General features: G+C 44.4%; 1 protein-coding gene, 1 long non-coding RNA gene and 1 pseudogene across 5 annotated transcripts in view; 1 reads left to right on the top strand and 2 right to left on the bottom strand.

The window, feature by feature from the left end:
• Nucleotides 1–20,517, bottom strand: part of ABCA4 (ATP binding cassette subfamily A member 4) — a 131,619-nt gene that overhangs the window by 55,526 nt on the left and 55,576 nt on the right. For 3 of the 4 annotated variants that reach the window (XM_019457550.2, XM_053892260.1, XM_053892270.1), the window contains 8 exons: nucleotides 19,491–19,696; nucleotides 18,681–18,857; nucleotides 16,478–16,700; nucleotides 13,135–13,356; nucleotides 10,786–10,990; nucleotides 7,061–7,126; nucleotides 4,314–4,403; nucleotides 2,177–2,351 (listed from right to left, as the gene is read on the bottom strand). In XM_019457550.2, the coding sequence (XP_019313095.2) occupies nucleotides 2,177–2,351; nucleotides 4,314–4,403; nucleotides 7,061–7,126; nucleotides 10,786–10,990; nucleotides 13,135–13,356; nucleotides 16,478–16,700; nucleotides 18,681–18,857; nucleotides 19,491–19,696 (1,364 nt within the window). The remainder of the gene's footprint in view (nucleotides 1–2,176; nucleotides 2,352–4,313; nucleotides 4,404–7,060; nucleotides 7,127–10,785; nucleotides 10,991–13,134; nucleotides 13,357–16,477; nucleotides 16,701–18,680; nucleotides 18,858–19,490; nucleotides 19,697–20,517) is intronic. The other variant, XM_053892261.1, reaches the window with a different exon arrangement.
• On the top strand, nucleotides 816–19,066 carry LOC109271867 (uncharacterized). The gene is made up of 4 exons (XR_002082140.2): nucleotides 816–1,033; nucleotides 5,268–5,327; nucleotides 17,964–18,033; nucleotides 18,788–19,066. It is a non-coding gene; the product is annotated as an uncharacterized LOC109271867 (long non-coding RNA).
• Nucleotides 1,025–2,138, bottom strand: LOC128774164 (60S ribosomal protein L17-like; annotated as a pseudogene).

The raw sequence follows: 20,517 nt of genomic DNA, 5'->3' as shown, positions 1-20,517 counted from the left end.
GCAGAACCTTCACTTACAGCTAAAGATCCCTCCCCAGCTCAGCCATCACCGCTCCTGGTGATGTGGAGGCTTAAAGTGTGCAGCGTGTGATCAATGCTGTGCCTCATATTATTATCACAAAAGCATAGGGCAGGGTCTTAATGAGAGCCCAGGCATTCAATATGTGTTTGCTGATTGAATGATTGAAGGAAGACAGGGGAATTACCACCAACAATACTATTTATGGATTCAAAACAAGAAGCCCAATATCAACATTGGCCCTTTTTTGGTAAAATGAGAAATAATGATGCCTGCCTCATGGGTGTGTTATGAAGATTAAATGAGCTAATACTTGTAAACACTTAGAACTATGCCAGCGTAAAGCAAAACTCGAAAGTATTATTACTATTTTTATTAAACATTGTGCTTCAACCCCCGGGGGAAGTTGCATTTCAGTAGTTGATGCAGTCATGTGTTTGCCTTTGAAAACCCTTGGGGTCCTGGATGGCACTCTGGGCTCTCTGCCCGTATTAGTTAACAAGGAGAAAAATCACTTGGATTTAGGGCTGCCTGGTCCAGCTCTGTCCCTGAGTTCAGATACAATCTCAGGTTACCTGGACCTGTACATACAAGCTGAAATCTCTGTTGATCAACCACTAGAGGGAAACAGAACCAAATATAATGGCATCAGCCCCACATTCCATTCACCCTGAACCGCCCTCAGAGAACATTCCAATGTAGGGTGTACACTACATTGTTCCTTCCTGGGGCTCTGTAAGAGGTCAAAGGACTTGAAGACTGTGTGTCACGTGGCTTCCCTGCCCCCTGCGAGGGCCGCCTCTGACGCTCCTTGGGAAACCTTAGCTAGCCATGGTCTCCTTCTCAGCAGATGGTGCTCTGGTCCCTTAGAAAAGTGAAGGGAACTTCTTGACTTTTCTATGCAGAGCTTGCATCTTCCTGAACTTTACCTTCAATTGTCAGCCGGTTACCCCACAGGCCCCTCTAGAGACTACACCCTTTTTATTTTCTCCAGAACTACCACCAACCCTTACAGGTAGGAAAAGGAATCCTCTTTGTTTTGTTTTTGTTTTTTCTCTGTTTTTACTTTTATTTGCATTTATTTTATGTAGAATTTACTCCTGGGCCATAAGTTTTTGTTTCTTCAGTTTCTTCTGTGGTATCTTTTTCTTCTGTGAACTTCCTCTTAAAGTTTAGGAACACTGCTCTTTTTCAGTGAGGATCATCTCAATGTGTCAGGGAGAGTTCATCCACGAGCCCTGTAAGTTCTATGCTGTATCTTGGGGGGCTTTGTTCACCTGGATGTGCTCAATGACCAGAGAATCTACATCTAAACCCTTAAGTTCAGTATTACTCTCTGCATTTTTAAGCATGTGCAGTAAAAATTCAGCACTTCTTTTTGGGCCACGGACCCTGTGTCCTGCCCCACTGTTTGGCCTGGGCACACCTACCAACTCCACCATTGTAGCATCAGAATGACACACATCGCTTCTGCAAAGTGACATCTTTCAGATACTTGGTGGCTTTTCGGATATGCATACCCTTGATGGCCTGGGCAGTTTCACCTGTGTTCTTAAAGTGAACATGAAGATTTGAACCTCTTGATTTGCATGATTTTGTGGGGTTTTCCAGGTCAAGTGAATAGCGAACCATTTTCAGAGATCACCTCAGGCCGCTTACAGGAAGAGCTAAAGGAATCCTCTTTGAAAATAAGTAGTACTCTCTGTAGACCAGGGGTATGTGGTGGTGATGGTCATAGTTTTATCACCATCATTGATGGTAGTGACACGGGAGAGGTTGGGGGTGGGAGGACAGGCTTACAGTGTCATAGATGAGACGATTGATAAGATCTAGCTCTTGCTCTCACTGAAGCATTGCAAATTGGTGACACCAGAAAGTCACTTTGACTCTCTGGATGTCCACTTCCCCAGCACACATAAGGGGCAATAAACTTACTTTACCTCCCTCTCCCACTTCTTGTGAGGATCAAATAAAACAACGTATGTGAGTGAGCTTTAAATATTGCAGTGTGCTTTATACGCACTTGGGACACAAATACATAGTATATTTTTGTCACTAATACTCAATGGGAAAGAGTAAACTGTAGCTAATGGGGCAGAAGAGAGCCGGAAATGACAGGATAGAATGGCAATCCAGGCTCTTTGCCCATAAAACTTACAAGGTGGTGGTTTTCCCTGCTCCATTGTGACCAAGCAACGCAGTGATCTGGTTCTCGTAGAAGGTAATGTTAAGACGGTCCACGGCTGGCCTGCTGTAGGGCTCAAAAATCTTTACCAGATTTTTCACACATACCCCAGGAACCAAGCCCGGAAGCTCTCGTTCAAAGAAGGAGTCTTGGAGGAAAAAAATGAACATGATATTAGTGTAATGCCTTAATGTATTCATTCCCCAAGGTTCTTTCTTCAGGCCACTGTCTTTTTCCCCCATGGCCTTAGTTATAGCCTCTGTATGGATTACTAGAGAATAACAATGGTAATAATAGTACCTAACACTTATTGAGCAGTTACCATGTGCCAGGCATTGTTTCAAATACTTTATATGTATTACCTCATTTTACCCTTATAACAGCTCTGTGGGCGTAGATGTTATTATGCCCATTTTTATAGATGGAGAAACCTAAGACACAGAGACATCAAATATCCAATCAAGGTCACATAGTTCATGAACAGCAGAGCTGAGATTCGAACCCAGAGCGCACTCACTGTCTATTTGGAGAGTTAGTCCCTAAGCTCAATCTTCAGGCCAGGCTGCCATTTCCAAGTCTGTAGGGACATTTCCTCATGGGCTTCTGGTAGCAGCTCAGGCTCCTTATCTTCCTCCCAAAACATAACTTTCCTTCAGACTCTCCCACGTCTGGTCCTGTAATGCCCCTCTCTTAGTCATCTTGGCTCAGGCCTTTGCATTAACTTTGTATAAAGCAGCTTTTTTGCTCCTCATACTTCATAGATTCTCAGTTACTGGGTAAACTCCATTCCTTTTTTTTTTTATGTTTATTTTTGACAGAGAGTGTGAGCTGGGGAGGGGCAGACAGAGAGGGAGACACAGAATCTGAAGCAGGCTCCAGGCTGTGAGATGTCAGCACAGAGCCTGATGCAGAGCCTGAACTCACAAACTGTGAGATCATGACCTGAGCCAAAGTCAGATGCTTAACCAACTGAGCCAACCAGGTGCCCCAGGGTATAGTCCACTCTTCTTCATTACCGCCCCTCCAACTCTGCCCCTCCACTCATCCACTCTGACACCCTCCTGGTGCAGACCCTCATTAATGTGGTGTCCACTTCTCCCAACCTCCAGTCACTCTCTCCTTTAGTTCACCCTATATAGCAACCCCTAATTTGTTAACATCGTAGTTCTGAGCATTTACTCCCCTACAAAACAACGTCCCAATGCTTCTCCTATGTGTGCCTCCTGGTGTCTCCTAAAAATAAGGTGGGCCAGGCCCCAGCCCCCCAATTTTGGCCTTAGAATTCCACTCTGGGAGGAGGGCCTTCCCAGAGGCACTATTGACTGCAGACCAGCTCTCTGATGAGCCGTGCATCATTGACTTCAGCTTTGTGAAATAGCACCTGGGGTAGGCCAGAGGCCAGACCCTTCTCACACGGTGGCAGGCAAAGTCCAGAGGCCATGTTGCTTCTCTGACCCCAAGGTGAGGATGGCAAGAGCATTTTAGCATAACAGAGAAGTGTACATGCTTAGGGAATGGAGAACATGGGGAGAAGTACAGAACTGGTTTAAGAGAGAAGGTAAAGAAGGCAAAGCCAGGGAATAGTTGCAAACCTAATTCATCAGCTCAGGAATTGTTAGGTAACTTCCACGGTCAGGAAAGGCTTTTGATGGTTTGAATGAATGGACCTCTAGATTTGTAAACTACGAATGAAGTGTAGTCAGCTCCACTAGACTCCTTCCTCCTGTGCACAGAAGCATTTATTTTTGTCTTTCCTTATAGCTCATATCCGCTTTAAGTCCCAGTGACCCAAGTTATTGTTCTTGCTAAATCCTCGGAAGTCAGCACATTTGTGCAACTCACTTGGGAATTGCCTAACAAGGGCACAAACACACCACATACTTGGGATTTGCTTTCTCTAGGAAATATGCGTTAATGTCTGGCTGGACCATTCATCCCACACACGTGCAGCTTGGCCTTTGAGGAGCTATCAGGTTTTAACCCTTGTCACCACAGAGTCAGTATCCTGGGTTTTACCTCACACCAGGCATGAAGGGTTTTGCTCTAGCCTTTTACAGTAGTCTGAGCCTTTCCCTTGCCTCTGTTCTCTGCCCCTAATGGAGGTTTTTACCATGGGTCCCTTCTGGGTGTTCCGGATCCTCCATTTCCTCTGTTATGGGTTCCGTCTTTTCCAGGGCCCTTTCTTCTCTGGTTGAACAGCCTGCACCAACCAGAAGCCACTGTTATTCCTGGTGAGAGCTAACAATCAGTAAAGGCAGGAAAAGGAGGGGAGAAGGAAGTAGTTGCAGAGTTTCCTACCATAGCTGGAAAACAGTTCCCTCAGAAGGCCAAGTCAGCATTCCCAGGGGCCTGTGGGCCTAAAGTTCTCAAAATGGCTGGTATTGCTGGCTGGCTGGACTGTCAATCTTTGCTGAGCCCAGAGTTTATTTTGTAACAGGTGTTTCACCTCATCCTCTTAACATGCCAGCAGGGGCCCACAATGTCAGAAATTGTAATTAAAAAAAATTCACAAAACCAGGACCAAGTTTGCAATGGGGTAATTTTCTTTACCTCACCAACAGTAGTTCCTGCTCCAATCAAAAACATGTTAAAGTCATGATGAATCTTGAGAGAAGACCATTCAAGGTGATATGATGGGTAGCCAGCTTAAATTACAGATTGAAAAATAATTTACCTAAGCATTTTTATGGGCATTCAAGTCTTTTGGAACTAACACCAGAGTTAGGACTGGTTGAGGTATAGGCTTATACAAATCGTTGGGGCACTTGGGTGGCTCAGTTGGTTAAGCGTCCGACTTTGGTTCAGGTCATGATCTTGTGGTTTGTGGGTTCGAGTCCCATGTCAGACTCTGTGCTGACAGCTCAGAGGCTAGAGCCTGCTTCGGATTCTGTGTCTCCCTCTCTCTCTGCCCCTCCCCTGCTTGCACTGTCTCTGTCTCTCAAAAATGAATAAACATTAAAAACAACAACAATAACAAACTGTGAAGGTGGTGTAAACACACACAGAGGCTTTCTTTTTTCTTTTCTTTTTTCTTTTTTTGTAAATTTGGCATTTGGTTTAAAAGGACATCAGGACATCCTGGAAGGGGAAGAGAAGCAAGCTGAAGAGCAAGCCAGCCAGAGAGGTAAGCAGGGGCAGGAGGAAACCACTGTCGCCAAGAATCTAAAGGCTCTGGTCTCAGGAGCACAGATGTGGGCAGGGCGAGCTTTTTTTAATGCAGCAGCCAACCAGGGACTCTGTCATTCCTGGTCGCCCTCTTCGATCTGCAGGCTGTGGGTGGAGGAGCAAGTAATGGGCCTGGTGGCCAGGGACCTGCCACCTTTGGCACTTCTATTTCTGCTTCCTGGGGGATTTTCAAATCGACTACCCACAATTCCTTTGATCACTTTACTAGCTATCCTACTGCACTAACATGCAACAAAATAGCAGGGGGAGATCTTCTACATAGTTTAGTCAGCGGGTGAGTTCCTTGCCAGGAAATGTGTGTCCCAGTTCCAGATTTTGTCCCAAGTGACAAAAGTGACTTAGACAAGACACTGGTCCTCTTGAGCTCCATTTCTTTGTCTGTGAGAGGAGGGGATTAAGTGGGAAAACTCAGCTCTTTTCTGATTTTAGAGACAGGAATCTATTTCAGTCTAGTCTGTGAGGCAGGTGAAAAATATTTGGCTGCTGTTAGCAAAAATACATGTGATTCATTTTTGAAGGAGCACATTTGTCTTAAGAATTTTTTTTTTTGAGAGACAGATTATCTGCTGAAATTGTAGAGGGAAAAAATGCCCACAAGTTTTGATATTCACTGAAATTAGAAATGTTCAGGAATATGCTCCTGTGTTGAAAAACCCCATTTACAATGGATAACTTTATTATGGTTAAAATTTAAAAGTTATAGACAAGATAGACAAACCAACATAACAGAAAAATACTGGGCTGTTGAAGTGCTATTTGTTTGAACCATAAAAACAAAACAAAACAAAACAAAACAAAATAAACCACCCAAGCCTTTTTTAAAGGCCCCAGGCTAATCACCTACAGAAAACAAACATCTATCTTAGTGCTTAAAGGATAAATCCTGGCCTGGACCTAATAGTATAAAATAAAGTGCAGGTAGGTGAGGAAGAGATTGGAAAGTATTTCTTTTGCTTCCAGAAACTACCAGCTCCAAGGAAGTCCCCAGTAATCACGGCAGGAATTTCTTGCCTTCTCATACCTCACAAAAGAGTCTATGGAACTTCTAGAACTCTCCCTGGGATTCCTGTCCTGTTTAGTAGGAGAGGTACATTTTAGCTAAGATGCATTCTGGGCAAATACTCCCTTACCCCTCTTCCCCAACCATAAGTAAGATGAGTATTAGAGAAGAGTCTGGGAGTGTTTGTCTTGAAGATCATAGCTTTGCCCCAACCTCTGGATATACCTTTACCTTTGGAGAATGCATTAATTTATATTTTGGAAAGGAATAAAAAAGCAGGAGGGGAGGCAAAAGATAACCAGTACAAAGGTTTCTTCATGATTCTATGGATCTCCCTGCTTTAAATTGAGGAGTTGCAAAAGTCATTTGCACCCTAACGTGGTTTGGCCTTTTTTTACTAGGCAATTTAATCCGCTGGGCGCAAGCTGTATAGGACACAAGGGTTTAGCAATGCTCAGCCATTCACCCTGGCCCAGCAACTCCCAAAGGTGGGTTCCTAGAGGCTATGATGCTGCACCACAGTGGCAGAGCCCTCAGGAGGTAGCTAACTAATCAGGAATCACACACTTGACAGAAGGAGCCACCTCTATAGCCTATGTGTATCCATGACATAGCCAAAGGAGTTAGTTTCAAACATTAAGATTTTTATTAAAAAATTTTAAACAACTCACCTTCACCACCAAGCCAATAGGACTCTTGCAGAAGGAAGTACCAAGGAAGTGGGGTTCCATAGTTCCCTAAAAATGACAGGTAAATCATTTGAAATGACAGGGAAAAAGCCAAAGGAGTCCTGCATTACCACAGTTCTATAAAATCTGGAATTTATTTCTCTGAATCTCAAAGTAGAACTATAGATATTTATAGTTCATAAGCATTACACAGCTACCCAGGGGCTCCCACAAAGACTACTCCTTCCAACATGTTTGAATTCAAAAGGTCACTTTTTTGGGTGGACCCAGCAACACTAAGACTGATGATCTTGGTTGACATTAGTTTTCCAAGAAAACATTTTATTAAAGAATTTAACCATGCCCTTTCTCAACAATCACCAGATGATAGTAATGATGATAGTCACTAACATTTATTGGATGCTCTTTCCATGTCAGGCATTATTGTAAGCACTTTTCATGCATTAAATATATTTTTTAAGTTTATTTATTTACTTTGAGATAGAGAGCAGATGGGGGCAGAGAGAGAGGGAGAGAGAGAATCTTAAGCAAGTTCTGCGCTGTCAATTCAAAGGCTGGTGTGGGGCTCAAAGTCACAAACCCTGAGGTCATGACCTGAACCAAAATCAGGTTAAGTGACTGAGCCATCCAGGTGCCCCTGCATTAAGTAATTTAATCCTGGAAACAACCCTAGGAGATAGGCAATGGTATTCTTGTGAATAAGGAAACTGAGGCACACTGAGTTTGATTCTTCTGCCCAAGGTCACAGATAATTAAACAGAGGTATAGGAATTCCAATATGGGTAATCTGGTTCTAATACCACTGATCTAAACTATCCTATGCTATTGGATCCATCTGGATTTCAAGGAAAAGACTCCCAAATTCTCCACTTCTCTTAGCAGGCTTTGCTCCCTTTAAAATGTTAATTTTGTAAGAATACTTTGTTTATTTAATATCATCCCATGTTCCACGACCACTAGAACGTCAGCCCTTCAAGCGTAGGTCTGGGTTTGTCTTTTCCACCCCTCTTTGCCCAAATGCTAGTGTTAAGCCAAACATATAGGTGCTGCTCAGTAAATAGTTGTTGGACAAATTAAAGTTTCAGCTCTGCTAAAATAAAGCCCTTGGATTATGGACAAATTTCATTTTCAATCCAACTAGTTTTCAATTATTATATCTCCTAGTGGCCCAGTGAGATAGAAAAGCTGAGGCAAAGCAGGTCAAGTGTATTGCTCAAAGTCACCATTATGGGTTGAATTGCACCCCCTCCCAACCCCCAAAGATACATTGAGGTCCATGGTAGAATACAAAATAGTTGGTTTTGTCCCCAGTTCCCAGCACAGAGCTTGTAAACCCCTTAGAATTTCCTGAGTCATAGGAATGTCTTTTGTTGTTCATAACAAGCCCCTTTCTCAACCATATCTGTGTTTATGCTAATGAGGTGACTCAGGGTAGGGGCCCTAGATAGCTTCAGGATGGGGGCTGGTCGCCAGAAAGACCAGGCCTGGGAAAAGAGGATAGAAACTTTCAGCCGTACCCTCCATCCTGATAGAGAAGGGGGCTGGAGATGGAGTTATAGAAACTTTTGAAGGAGATTCAGGGAGCTTCCGGGTTGGTGAGCACATCAAGGTGCTCTCAAGGTAGTGCACCTGGAGAGGGTATGGAGGCTCCATGCACCACCCCTCCTGTACCTCCACTTAAGCACCTCTCCCGTTTGGCTGTTCCTGAGTTGTGTTCTTTATTATAAAGCTGTAATTGTAAATAGACAACTTTCCTGAATTCTGTGAGTTGTTCTAGTTAATTATTGAACTGGGGGGTTGGTTGTGAGAACACCTGAATTTGTGTTCAGTTGGACAAAAGTATGGTAGCTTGGGCACTGTATTTGCTGCTGGTATCTGAAGTGGGAACAATCTTGTAGGACTGAATCTGTTTGTGGGGTCTGTGCTAATTCTGGGTAGTTACTATTAGAATTGAATCGTATTGTTGGACACCTGGTTGCATTAGAGAAATAGCTGATGCTGGGAAAAAATGACACATTTGGTATCAGAAAAAAAAAGACCCCAGAGTCTTAACCTCTGGCCCTGTTTGGAAATAGTTACTGCTAATGTGCTTAGTTGAGATTAAGTCACATTGGACTAGATAGAACCCTAATCCAATATGACTGGTATCCTTATAAGAAGATGGCCCTGTGAAGACAGACACACAGAGGGAGAATGCCACGTGAAGACAGAGATTGTTGAAAAACCACCAGAAGGGGGAAGAGGCAGGGGAGGCTCCTTCCCCTGCAGATTTCAGGGGGAGCATGGCCCTGCCAACACCTTGATTTTCTACTTCTAGTCTCCAGAACTGTGAGACAAAAAGAAAAAAAAGAAAAAAAATTGTTTTAAGCTACCCAGTTTGTGATGTTTTGTTATGGCAGCCCTAGGAAACTAAGATAGTCACACGGCTAGGATCCAAACCCAGGCCTTCTGGCTCAGCCTAGCAATCCTTCTCCTATTCCAGGGTTGCTGCCTGTGTATTTCTGCCAACAACGGCTGCCCCAAGACGATGTGAGTTCATCCCTCCCCAGGGACTGGGCCCAGCCTCACTCCCCCTGCCTGCTGTTGGCCATAGCACTGAAAGCCTGGTCATGGCTGACACAGCATTAGGTGGCAGTTGGTTGACTTGGAACCCACTCAAATGGAGGTTGGACTTCTCTAGCTACTGGGAAATGCTGATTTGAAGGAAAATCTGATTTCTACACAGCAAAAGAAAACTGTGAAAACACCCAGTTTTGATTCAGGAGTTGCTTTTCCACGCTGCAGATTAATCAGGTATTCATTCAATGTCCACCAAAAGTCAGGTACTATTTGTGGCACTGAGCCTGAAACACTGAACAAAACAGACTGTGGGCCCACTCTCATTGGCCCATATTCTACTAAGGGTAGAGGGCCAAGAAACAAACACATAAAGATACATCACGGCAGATAGTGATGTCTCAAAAATAAAGCGGGATATTCAGGAGCACTAAAGGAATGTTATTTATGTAGGGATAGATATTTAGATATTTTCAATCTGGAAAGATTCCAGTGATGAGGTGACATCTGAACATAAGACTGAACAAAAGTGAGGAAGCAAGCCTGCAGGTATGTAGGGAGGGTGATGTAGAAACATGCTCCAGGCAGTGAGAACAGCAGGTGCAATGGTCCTGAGGAGGAAATGTACTTAGTGTATTGAAGAATAGTCAGTGAGGAGGCGGATGTGGCTGGAACAGAGAACATGAGGTAGAAGGGAAGGACACGAAATGGGGCAAACAGTTAGAGGCTGATAATGAAGCACTTTATAGGCCAGGGCTGGGACACTGGATTTTACTCTGGGCAAGAGGAAAAACCACTGGAGGGATCTGAACAGAAGGCTGACACTATCTGACCCAGATTCTGAAAGAATCTCTGAATACAGCATGGAGAACAGACTGGTAGGCGATGACTATAGAAGGAGGCTTGGACTGGTAAGGTAGTGGTAGAGGTGGTGACAAGGGATCAGATTCTGGATCTACTTCTAAAGTAGGGCCACCAACATTCACTGATGGATTTTTGACCTAAGTTTAAGTTTCAAATGCTGGCTATGAAAGTCCAAATTGAAAGAACTTAGGAAGGATGAGATTTAAACCAGATGAAAAGACGGGAGAGGGCTGGGAATCTGAAGAACCCAGTACCAGTACCTTTACCCTCAAGAGGTTGACACTTACCTGGAAAAACCTGGTCGAGGTACCAGGCAAGCAGTCCATACAGAGCAGCATCAAGGAGCATCATCTTCATAGACATCAGGAAGCTGAATTCATCCCCTTCCATGGGGCTATTCCCGATATTGCCCCACTGCAGCCCCAGGCCTTGCTCCTCAAAGCGTACCAGGTACTCAGTGCCAAACCCAAATGCCACAGGAGACAGCAGGCTCTGCAGTGAGGCAGAGGGCACAGGAGATCAGCAGAGGTCTTTTATTCAACACAACAGCAGCCAGATGCCCTCAGGCTAGGAAGGAAGGCCAAAATAGTGTCCAGGTTGTGTCCGGGTGTAAGGATACCCCAGGGAGGGGTTAAAGCAGTCTTTCCACAGGAAGAAAATTCTGAAAATGCCTCTCAGGACTTGGGGACCCCTACCCAATACTCACTGGGCCATCTCTCACCTGTTCAATGGAATACAGTTGTGTCATGGGAAAGACAAATACCACAAAAGCACAACACACCAAAGGACCAGAGGTCCTCATGTTCACCTTCCTACCTTTCCCCCCTTCTTCCTACCTCTTTCTTAACATCACAGAGTTCTTGACAGAACAATGGGAATAACTTGAGCTTCTCTGTGTGAATCCCATTAGAAGGGTCCACAAAGTCATCGGTGTCCTAGGGCAGTCTAGGGGCCAGGCAAAGGATGGTCCCATGACTTCCTGAGGTCTGTCAGTGAGGCCAGAAAAGCCTCAGATTACACTGATGTCACCTTTTCTCATCTCCAGACTGGGGACAATCATTTTCTTAGGTTCTCTGTAGAGAGAACAAGTCAACTAAATAGGTGGTGTCCAAAAGGAAGCTGAAGAGGAAGGTCCACAGCCAAATCCCCACAGGTGGTCCCTTGTATGGCATAAAGCACACAAGCACATACAGAAGGACGGGCTCTTCTCATTTCCTCTGCTCAGAGGCCTCTCTGTAGCTTGCAGGACCCAGGGTAGGGTTCAAATTGTCTGTCTATTGAAGGAAGAGATTCTCCAGCTGTAGGTTCACAAAAACCATTGTAGAAATATCAGCTCAGCCCTGGTCCACACAGCTGTCAGAACTATAGCTTCTTGGTGGATCCATACACCCATGAAGCTAGTGGTGGCCTCAAAGTACTGATGTCTACTCAGTATATCAAGAGAGCCCAGCTCTGCCCACAGGCTGAGTCAGAAGGACTTCTTGCTACTAGTCCATTATGATTTTAGAAAATTGGATACTATAAATAGCAACAATTAATTTCTTGTTTAACATGAGAAGTAAAAGGCAGATGCCCTGACAGCTCTACAGCCAGATAAGTTTGAGTTTGATTAGGACAACTTACACCTTGGATCTTTCCTCAATAAGAAGCAGGTGGTAGTCCTTTCTTGACTCCACTGCATAGAGAACTATGGAGGGAAGTTCTCAAAGACAAAACAGTGCACCCAAGAGAGCATGAAAACTGTTTGAGCCTGGTTAATGAGAGGGTGGAAATGGCCCATTTGAAAATGATAGAGAAAAAGGCAGTACTGTTAGTTTAGGAATTGTGAACTAAGAAGTCTATCTTTCAAGAAATAAAAAGTCAATTTCTAGAATCCTCTACTGGCAAGAAGGCTTGGCTCTTAACTGGCTCATTTCTGTACCCTTTCTGCACAGTGGTACACCATGATGAAGACCCTTGTAAGCTACCCGGATTCAAGTTTTTACGGAGAAAAACAAAAGTTTATTTAAAGAATGGAAACATCTTTCTGGGCCTAACAGTTAGGGGGCTAGCTCCCTCCCTTCTGCATCTTTTCACATGATTTGAAAATAAAACTGAGTGAAATGGTCCACATTCTTCTCCTCTTGTGGACACATAAAGGGACCAATGAGTTGAACTGGTTTTTGATTGCTTCCCAGGGCAGACTCATCAGGCGGGTTTGGTAAAGAGAGACGGTTAGGTAGCTCAGGGTGAAGACTGCTCCAACTTTTGCCCCTATGTCTTTATTTTTTTTATTTATTTATTTTTTTAATGTTTATTTATTTTTGAGACAGACAGAGACAGAGCATGAACGGGGGAGGGTCACAGAAAGAAGGAGACACAGAATCTGAAACAGGCTCCAGGCTCTGAGCTGTCAGCACAGAGCCCGACGCGGGGCTCGAACCCATGAACCGTGAGACCATGACCTGAGCCGAAGCCGGACGCTCAACCGACTGAGCCACCCAGGCGCCCCATGCCCCTATGTCTTTAAACCTTACTTCCCTTTGAGCCAAAAGGCAAAGCGGATCCCCTCAAAGGGCAGGCCTGTTTTCCAGGACCACTACAGACCCCTCAAAGAAAATGTATCATATATTAGGAGTAAGCCCAAGGTCCCTCACCACAGCCATCTTCAGATCAGCCGTCATTCGGTCCTGCCAGGCGAAGCAGAGAATGTGTGGCAGGTAGAGGGTGAAGTAGATGACACCACTACAGGCTGCTGCCAGGCTGGCCCTGGAGAAGAAGGTGCTGAGCAGGAAGCACTGCATGATCGTAGCAATGGAGAAGGCCAACAGGAACAGGAAGAGGATGAATGGATTGCTGTAATGCAGGATCCTTCCATGCTGAAACCAAAGAGGCCATCTGAGTCAGTAATTTCCACCCATGTCCACGGCACCATCCCTCTCAGGGGGCAACCTCTGTGCAGCGATTCTGGGCCTTCAGAAGCCCTCTGCTCCAAAGTGGTCTCTCCACCATCTTTCGTGCCTAAATTTCCACATTTGAGACTCAGTGTGTTGAATTCCTTTAATCCTATGAGTGTCATTCTCCCTGGGAGGGTAACATATTAGGCTGCCTATCAGTATGAGTAATTATTATGTATTAAGTAAGCAAATCTTTGATGGGAAGGGAGAAATAAGTCTAGAGGAGGAAGTCGAGGGGAGGAAGATCTTAGAACATCAAGAGCTCCAAGATACACTGAGGAGATGAGGGACAAGAAAGGGAGATAGGAGAGCCCCCAACAAGATGTAATGTTTTGCTTGGGGCCTAACCTGCTGACTCAATCATGTGTCTTCTCAGATTTACTACTCACACTGGCAAAAATATCAGTAATTAATCCACATCACTTGGAAGTGGATTAATCATCCTCCTCCAACAATATCATCCAAATACATTTCATAGAACCCGTGGCAAATACTCAGTATCTTTAACATTAACTAATGGCTATGTAGAAATCAGGACCAAATCAGCAATTTTCAGTAAGTGAGCTGTTGCCCAACCACATTATAGGAAAAACTGAGATGTTCACGCTTATTAGGCTTTCTTAGTTCTCCTTTACTATAGACCTCCTATGAGGAATTTTACGCTTTGCACATAACTCCAAATACATATAGATTGTCTTGTTCTTTTCTCGGGAGCATAAAGGCACAAATAGGTTCATCTCTTGAATGGGTTCTGATCAAGTGGTAGTGGTGCCCTGAAGCACCAGATTCCTCATAGGAAAGAGAGACAATGAGCAATGTGTGAGTGTGTGGAAGCTGAGTGGAACAGATGCGCCACTTAGCTGCTATTGCTACTGATTCTCCCTCATTCACACTCTTGTGCCTGCCAGGCACAACGGAACAGATTAAAAAATAGAATAAAACAAATGGCAAAGGAGGGTGGAAGAGGGCTATGCCTAACTAGAACAAAACTCTGAGGAACTCTAAATGAAAGTCAAAATTAGGACTCAGAGCTCCTGATTTTGTGTGTCAAAGAGCTCCCCACATCACCTGGAAAGAGCAGTTCTTTTCCTTAATCACACAACTCAGGAAAAGCAAGTCCATGGCTGAACATGTGGCTATGGCTGGAAGAACTTTAAGATGGTTGCTGGTATTTTCAGAAGAATAAAATCAGTTTCTTACCCCAGCTCAAAGCAAAGTCCTAGAAACTTCCAGACCTGTGTAGTCTCTCACTGACAAGGCAGAGGGGACAGCTACTTGGCTGACCCAACAGACTTACAGGCCTTAGCTTCCTCTAATGACCACTGTTCTTCTTTGTTCCTAATAGCCTGAATAACAGTGGAACCCGCCCCATTGTCCAGCTTCCAGATTCTTTCCTGCAGAGTTGAGGTGGGAAGGAAGAACAAGGCAAAGATGGGAGCGTCATCCTAAGGAATCCTATTCTGGTGTGGAAAGCTCTGTTTCCGTCATCACTGGAACAATGTTCTGGTTCCCACAAGGAGAAACCTCTTTGTGCAAGAAACTCTTAGTGAACATTCTTTACCTCACGTCCTAAAAGCTTTGAAGTCTTAATGCCCATTCTTAGGAAGGCAGATCTCAATGTCACTTCTCAGACATTGCAAGAAAATACACACGTTTATCCATTTTGCCTAAGTCTGACGCTTATGCATTTTGACTCCTTTAATCCTGAGGACACAAAATGCCTTGGAAATGGAAAAAGGAGCAGACTGAAGGATGGGAAGGAACAAGGGACCACTAGAGGAAGATAAGGAGCTTAGCTTCTCCCCTCCTCTTTGTGGAGCTCCAGGACTCTGCACATTTAAAGCCACCAATTTAAAGCGAGGTTGCCTGAGCAGAATGACCTCTACATCAGAATTTTGACAGGGCTCTAGCACTGGGTTTGACTAAGGTCACAGAGCACACTGAATCTCAGTGCAACACTGAAAACAAAACCCTTCAGAATTGGTACATTTTACTGCAAAGAGAAGGGATAGGATTTGGTTTAACTGAATATCTGCTGGATGGGCAGGATATATGATGGAATATTCTTGGATCAGGTTGACACCAGTATGATCCACCACGGGATGGGACACAGCCAGAATCTATGGTTCAGCATACATGTTGCCTACTGCAGAGGGGCACTTAATATGACAATGCTAGGGAGGCAGAACAAGCTTGATAACACCAAGCTTGAAGTTTACACCAAATCCCATCTAATAAACATTTTAAAAAACTACCCAAATTTATGAAGTTATCATCTAACAAGTACAGAAGATCATCTGCTGTGGAGGAACTGCAAATGAAGGATAAGAATATATTATGAAATACTGTTTTATTTCCAAGTCTGGCCTGTGAGGGAGCTGCAAGCTTGCAGAGGATAGACCTATGTGTGCTGTCTGCAGCTATAAATACTCCTACCATGGAGAAAGGACAGACTCTAAATTCCATCCTTCGAAACAGAGTGGTCTTGGAGACTGTTCAGGCAGCAGAATGTCTTCTGATCAAGCCATGAATGGTGTCACCGTGATGGTAATTAAACAGTCCAGGTCTTCTCTCCTAATACACTGAAAAGGCTCTTCACATTCCAACTCCAGCTGCTGGCTAGGGCAGTAATCCCAGGAAAACATTCTTTGTACTCATTTCTTCTGTGTCTGCAAAGATAGAACCCTTTGCACATACAATCACTCTGTGCTGGGCTCTCCTAACGGCAGCTTCTCCAGATAGTCCATGGAATGGGGTTAGATAATCTATGCAGACTGTAGCACACTGGGCAGAAAGTGGGAGCAGGGAACACAGTATGATACAGAGGTTCCTTGGGGGGGACATTTTATCTGAGTATTTTCCACCTTGGCTGAAATCACCAGGCAGCTGCATATGGCCACTTTGGCTAAAATGGGCAGGCAGCTACATATCAGGCTATCCTTGCTGGCCAGATGACTGATGTAGGCATGAGTTCATTAATAGGAGGAAAGGTGGGAAATACAAAACTATTCAAGATTTCCTGGGCCTTCTCCATCTGGCTTACCATGATGAATGTGGTCAGAAGGAAGATGCTCATTGACATGATAGAGAAGCTGTCCAGGAACCAGGTAGACCAAATCACTGCATTGGAGACACCCTGATTTTTCAAGGTCTCCTTCAGTCGCAACTCCTTCTCCAAGACGATGCTCTTTACAGTCATGGAGACAGAGTAGATCCAGGCCAGCACCATGAAGATAGGGAAACAGCGGTTCAGGATGATCATAAAACTGAAGCAAGAGGAGAGAAGCAGAATAGTAGAATGCCCTGTACCTGGTAGAGGTGGACTAAATGTTTGTCAAATGAATGTGTTGAGAACAAAGCCCAGATGTAGGGAAAGGCAGAAAATCCCCACTGGGCATTCAAAAGGCATGAATCTTTTACCGCAATGCACTTTGCCCCGAAAGAATTACTTTTTCCTTAGAGCAAGATGGTAGCTTTTTGGTTAGCCCAGATGAATGCTCTACAAGTAATATGTGTAAATAAAATTGTACTATGTATGTTACACAGTACAGACCTTGTAAATTCTTCTGGGAAAAAACTACAAACCTGTTGATGCAGTGGTGACTGGAATAGATACATGCTGACACTGAAGTCCAAGAAGGTGAACCACAAACAAAGGGACTTGGTGTTGGAGGTGAGATCAATAACTGGGCCTCCCAAACAGGTCAGGCAGCTTAGCACTATATATCCCAGAGGATCAAACCCCAATTAAGCAGGAAGAGGCACAAAAAAACCAGTGCCACCAGTGTGACACTTTCAGAAGGCAAATGATCCATCAATAAATCAATCAGTAATCCAATAGCCACTAACTCCACCAGCCATGTACCAGTGGAATAATTCCATGGATATTCATTCTAGCAAGCAGGATAGATTTGATATTCTGGAATTATTTTATTGTGAACTTTATACATATTTTGCCTGCGCTTGATGTGCTAGGAAAGCCCTTAAGACTATTATCTATTGAAAACTGTTGGTTGTCAAAGGAAGGGCCCAATTCCAGTATGGGAGGGTTCTTTCTCAAGATGGCCCTAAGGACAGAACCAGAAATTATAAAGCCTGCACTTTGGGGACCTGCCACCAGAGGGCTCTCCCACTCTAAATGGCCAGAATCCCTACTGCCTCCTCATTGTGTACCCCACTACCTTGCCAGCCACTCCCATTCTGATCCTAAAAGTGGAACCCCGCTTTTGCCCGTGGCTCCACATCCCATCTCCATCTATTATCCGAAACCATAGTGACTACAGAACGACATCATTATCTCTTTAGTCTTGTGTTGAGCTGAGGAAGAAGAACCAATTGGACTAGGGTGCTGAGAGAGCATTTCCTGTGCCCATACTGGGCTTTATCTTACTGTCTTGTAGCAGTACCTTGTCAGGTAGCAATTTGACTGTTCCTTTTTTCAGGCTGTGTGTGTTTGTCTCCTCTCTGAACCCCACAGACACAATGTGCACTATGGCGAACTTGCTAGTTTTTTCTTTTTTCTTTTCTAGGAGTTGAATCCTAAGCCAATTGTAGGTCTCTGCTGCTGTCCTGGAAGCATTTCTGCCCCCATCCACCATGGTAAATGAGGCCTCCTAGTGTCCTCTTCCTCTTTGTCCCTCTATCATCCCCCAAATACACCTTCAGTAAATAATAGGCTACTTGCTTAGCTTGCTATTGGCCAACAAATGTACAGTCCTGGGGGTGGGGATAGGGGTGGGCAGGAAGGGAGGGTTCCAGCTCATCCAACACATTCCTCTACATTCTCATTAAGCATGCAGCATGGGAATGTTAATTAAGGAAGGAGCTGCATTATTCTGAGGCTCCTAGGAACCAGACCTACTTGCAATGCAGAGTCCCAATTTGCTGATTTGGCAATCATTGGGGAAACACTCTGACCAGAACTCTTCCACATACCAAACATACTACGTAGTGGAAATTTAAAAAGCCTTTGTCCCCTTCCCCAACCTCACTTCCCTTGCTTTTATTTTCACCTTCCCTTTTCCACCCACAACACCAACTCCTTTCTCCCTGCCACTTCACTTGACCATCTGGCCCTGCCTGGAGTCTAGGAGAAGCCAGCTCCTCAGTTAGAGCTCTATTCTCTTCAAGCCGGCCCCACTCTCTGGGTTTCTTTCCAAAGAGACTGAAGCCTGAGGAGTACTCCCATCCCACCCCAGCAACCTGATTAGTGTGTCTGGGAGGGAGATTGGGAGCCTGTGACTCACGAGTCATCCACAAAGCAGGGATAAGGCATCTGCTGGAGATAGATTCCAACTGGAACTTCAACCTGCGCCTGACTCCTTGTGATCCCCTGTTCGATCATATCCTGCAGATAGGCAAACCCTCCCCAGATGTATCGGAAATCTTCCACAGGATCGGCTCTGGGACCAGAATCCCAGTACCTACAAAGAAACCAACGGGAGGGACAAAGGATGTGAATGGAAATGGACAGCTCGCTGATGCTTCATAAGCACAAGGGGATTTGGAACTCATTTCTTGAAATCTCACCCATAAAAATTTCCAAACTATCTGACTCTATTCTCTAATTCACAGTTTAAATCTGTTACAAATATCAGCCACAAAAAGACTTGTAATTGCTTTCATTCAAGGACCCTACATTGTGCTTTATGAAATATCTTATCTCCTCTTAATTTTATTTTTAGCCTGAGTCCAGTCTCAATCCCTCACTCTGTATTCAAATGTAATTTCCCAGTGACTTTGGAAAAACCTTATTTGTAGAATCTCTATGTGAAGATAATTCAATCCCTAGAGGTTTCCATCTCCACAATGCACAAAGGCCAGCTGGGGACAAGTGCTGAGTTGGCGGGGTGGGGGGGGGTTGTTGGTGATGACAGGGTAACTGAGCTCTCCTGGTCCCACCAACTAACAGGGCCAACTAGTTAGTTAGCTTAGTTCTCTGGTGCCAAAGTGTTTCTGTGCCTTTCCAAGTAACCCTCCTGTCCCTAGGAGGAGATGCTCCTTGCCCTTAAATTTCTGGGGATATGTAGGGCCTTCAAGGTTGCCTGAAACATCACCTGTCCTTGATCTTATTGGTTTTCTCCACCACATCTATGTCCATCCGGATCTTGTACTTCACGTGGGGTGGCAGGGCACTGGTCCAGGGATACATGTCAGGGAACACGACACCAGCCCAGAACCTGTTTTCCTCCAGCAGAGACAGGGCTCGTTGAGTGAGCTGAATTTCATCATCATAGCTTTCAAACTTATCCAGGATCAAGCACTGCAGATAATCACAAAAGTTGAGAGCATTTGAAGAACACCAACAGAAAAGTCTCAACTGCAAAAAAGGGCAGAGGGTAAGGGCTGCTGCCCCAAGGGACGGGTCAAACGCAAGGAGATCTATGAACTTACTCTCTGCTTACCTGTGAGGTCTGGTGTCAATTTTTCACTGTGTCTAGATTTGTGGGTAAAGAGGGCCTACAAACGCTGACTTGCTCTCATCCCTCCAGATTTAGTGAGGGCTGCACTACTCGGCTGTCCAAGGCTGTCCAAATATGCAAGCCTTTAAAATGACAAAAATACTCACAGCTCTCACTCCTCAGCACGGGGAGGCAAGGGAGTGGGGTCACATTGGATACAGGCTGCTTTGAAGATCAGAAAGCAAGCTGATAAAAGAGTTTTAAAGAGAGAGAGAAATAGTCCTAGTGGCGAACCTTCCTGCCTCTCTGCAAACACACAATGATGGCCAGCTGAAGGATTAGAACAAGGAGGAAGAAAGAAAATAAAAGAAAGAGCCAAAATGATTTAGTCAGGAAAATCATTTCCAGTTACAGTTTTGACAGGTAATGTGGGTGGGGGAGAATTTCCTAATAGGTCTTTTTTCTCCCCCGGAAGAGACAAAACTCATTACCCACAAAAAAGCACTAAGAATTTCTTTTAATTTGAACACTGGGGCTTGTTCACTTTTATAGATTTGTTAAGGTATTAGACTACACTGGGATCTGATTTTTCCTTAACTTCTTGTTCCTATAATACACTAGGGTTATTGTGTCAATGTTTGTTTCTTAGAATATAACTCACGAGAGGTCAAATGGCCTTGTC

This window comes from Panthera pardus, unplaced genomic scaffold (assembly GCF_024362965.1).
Source record: "Panthera pardus isolate Hobbes unplaced genomic scaffold, ASM2436296v1 HiC_scaffold_11, whole genome shotgun sequence".
NCBI classification, from domain to species: domain Eukaryota; kingdom Metazoa; phylum Chordata; class Mammalia; order Carnivora; family Felidae; genus Panthera; species Panthera pardus.
This window is presented reverse-complemented; position numbering and strand designations above follow the sequence as displayed.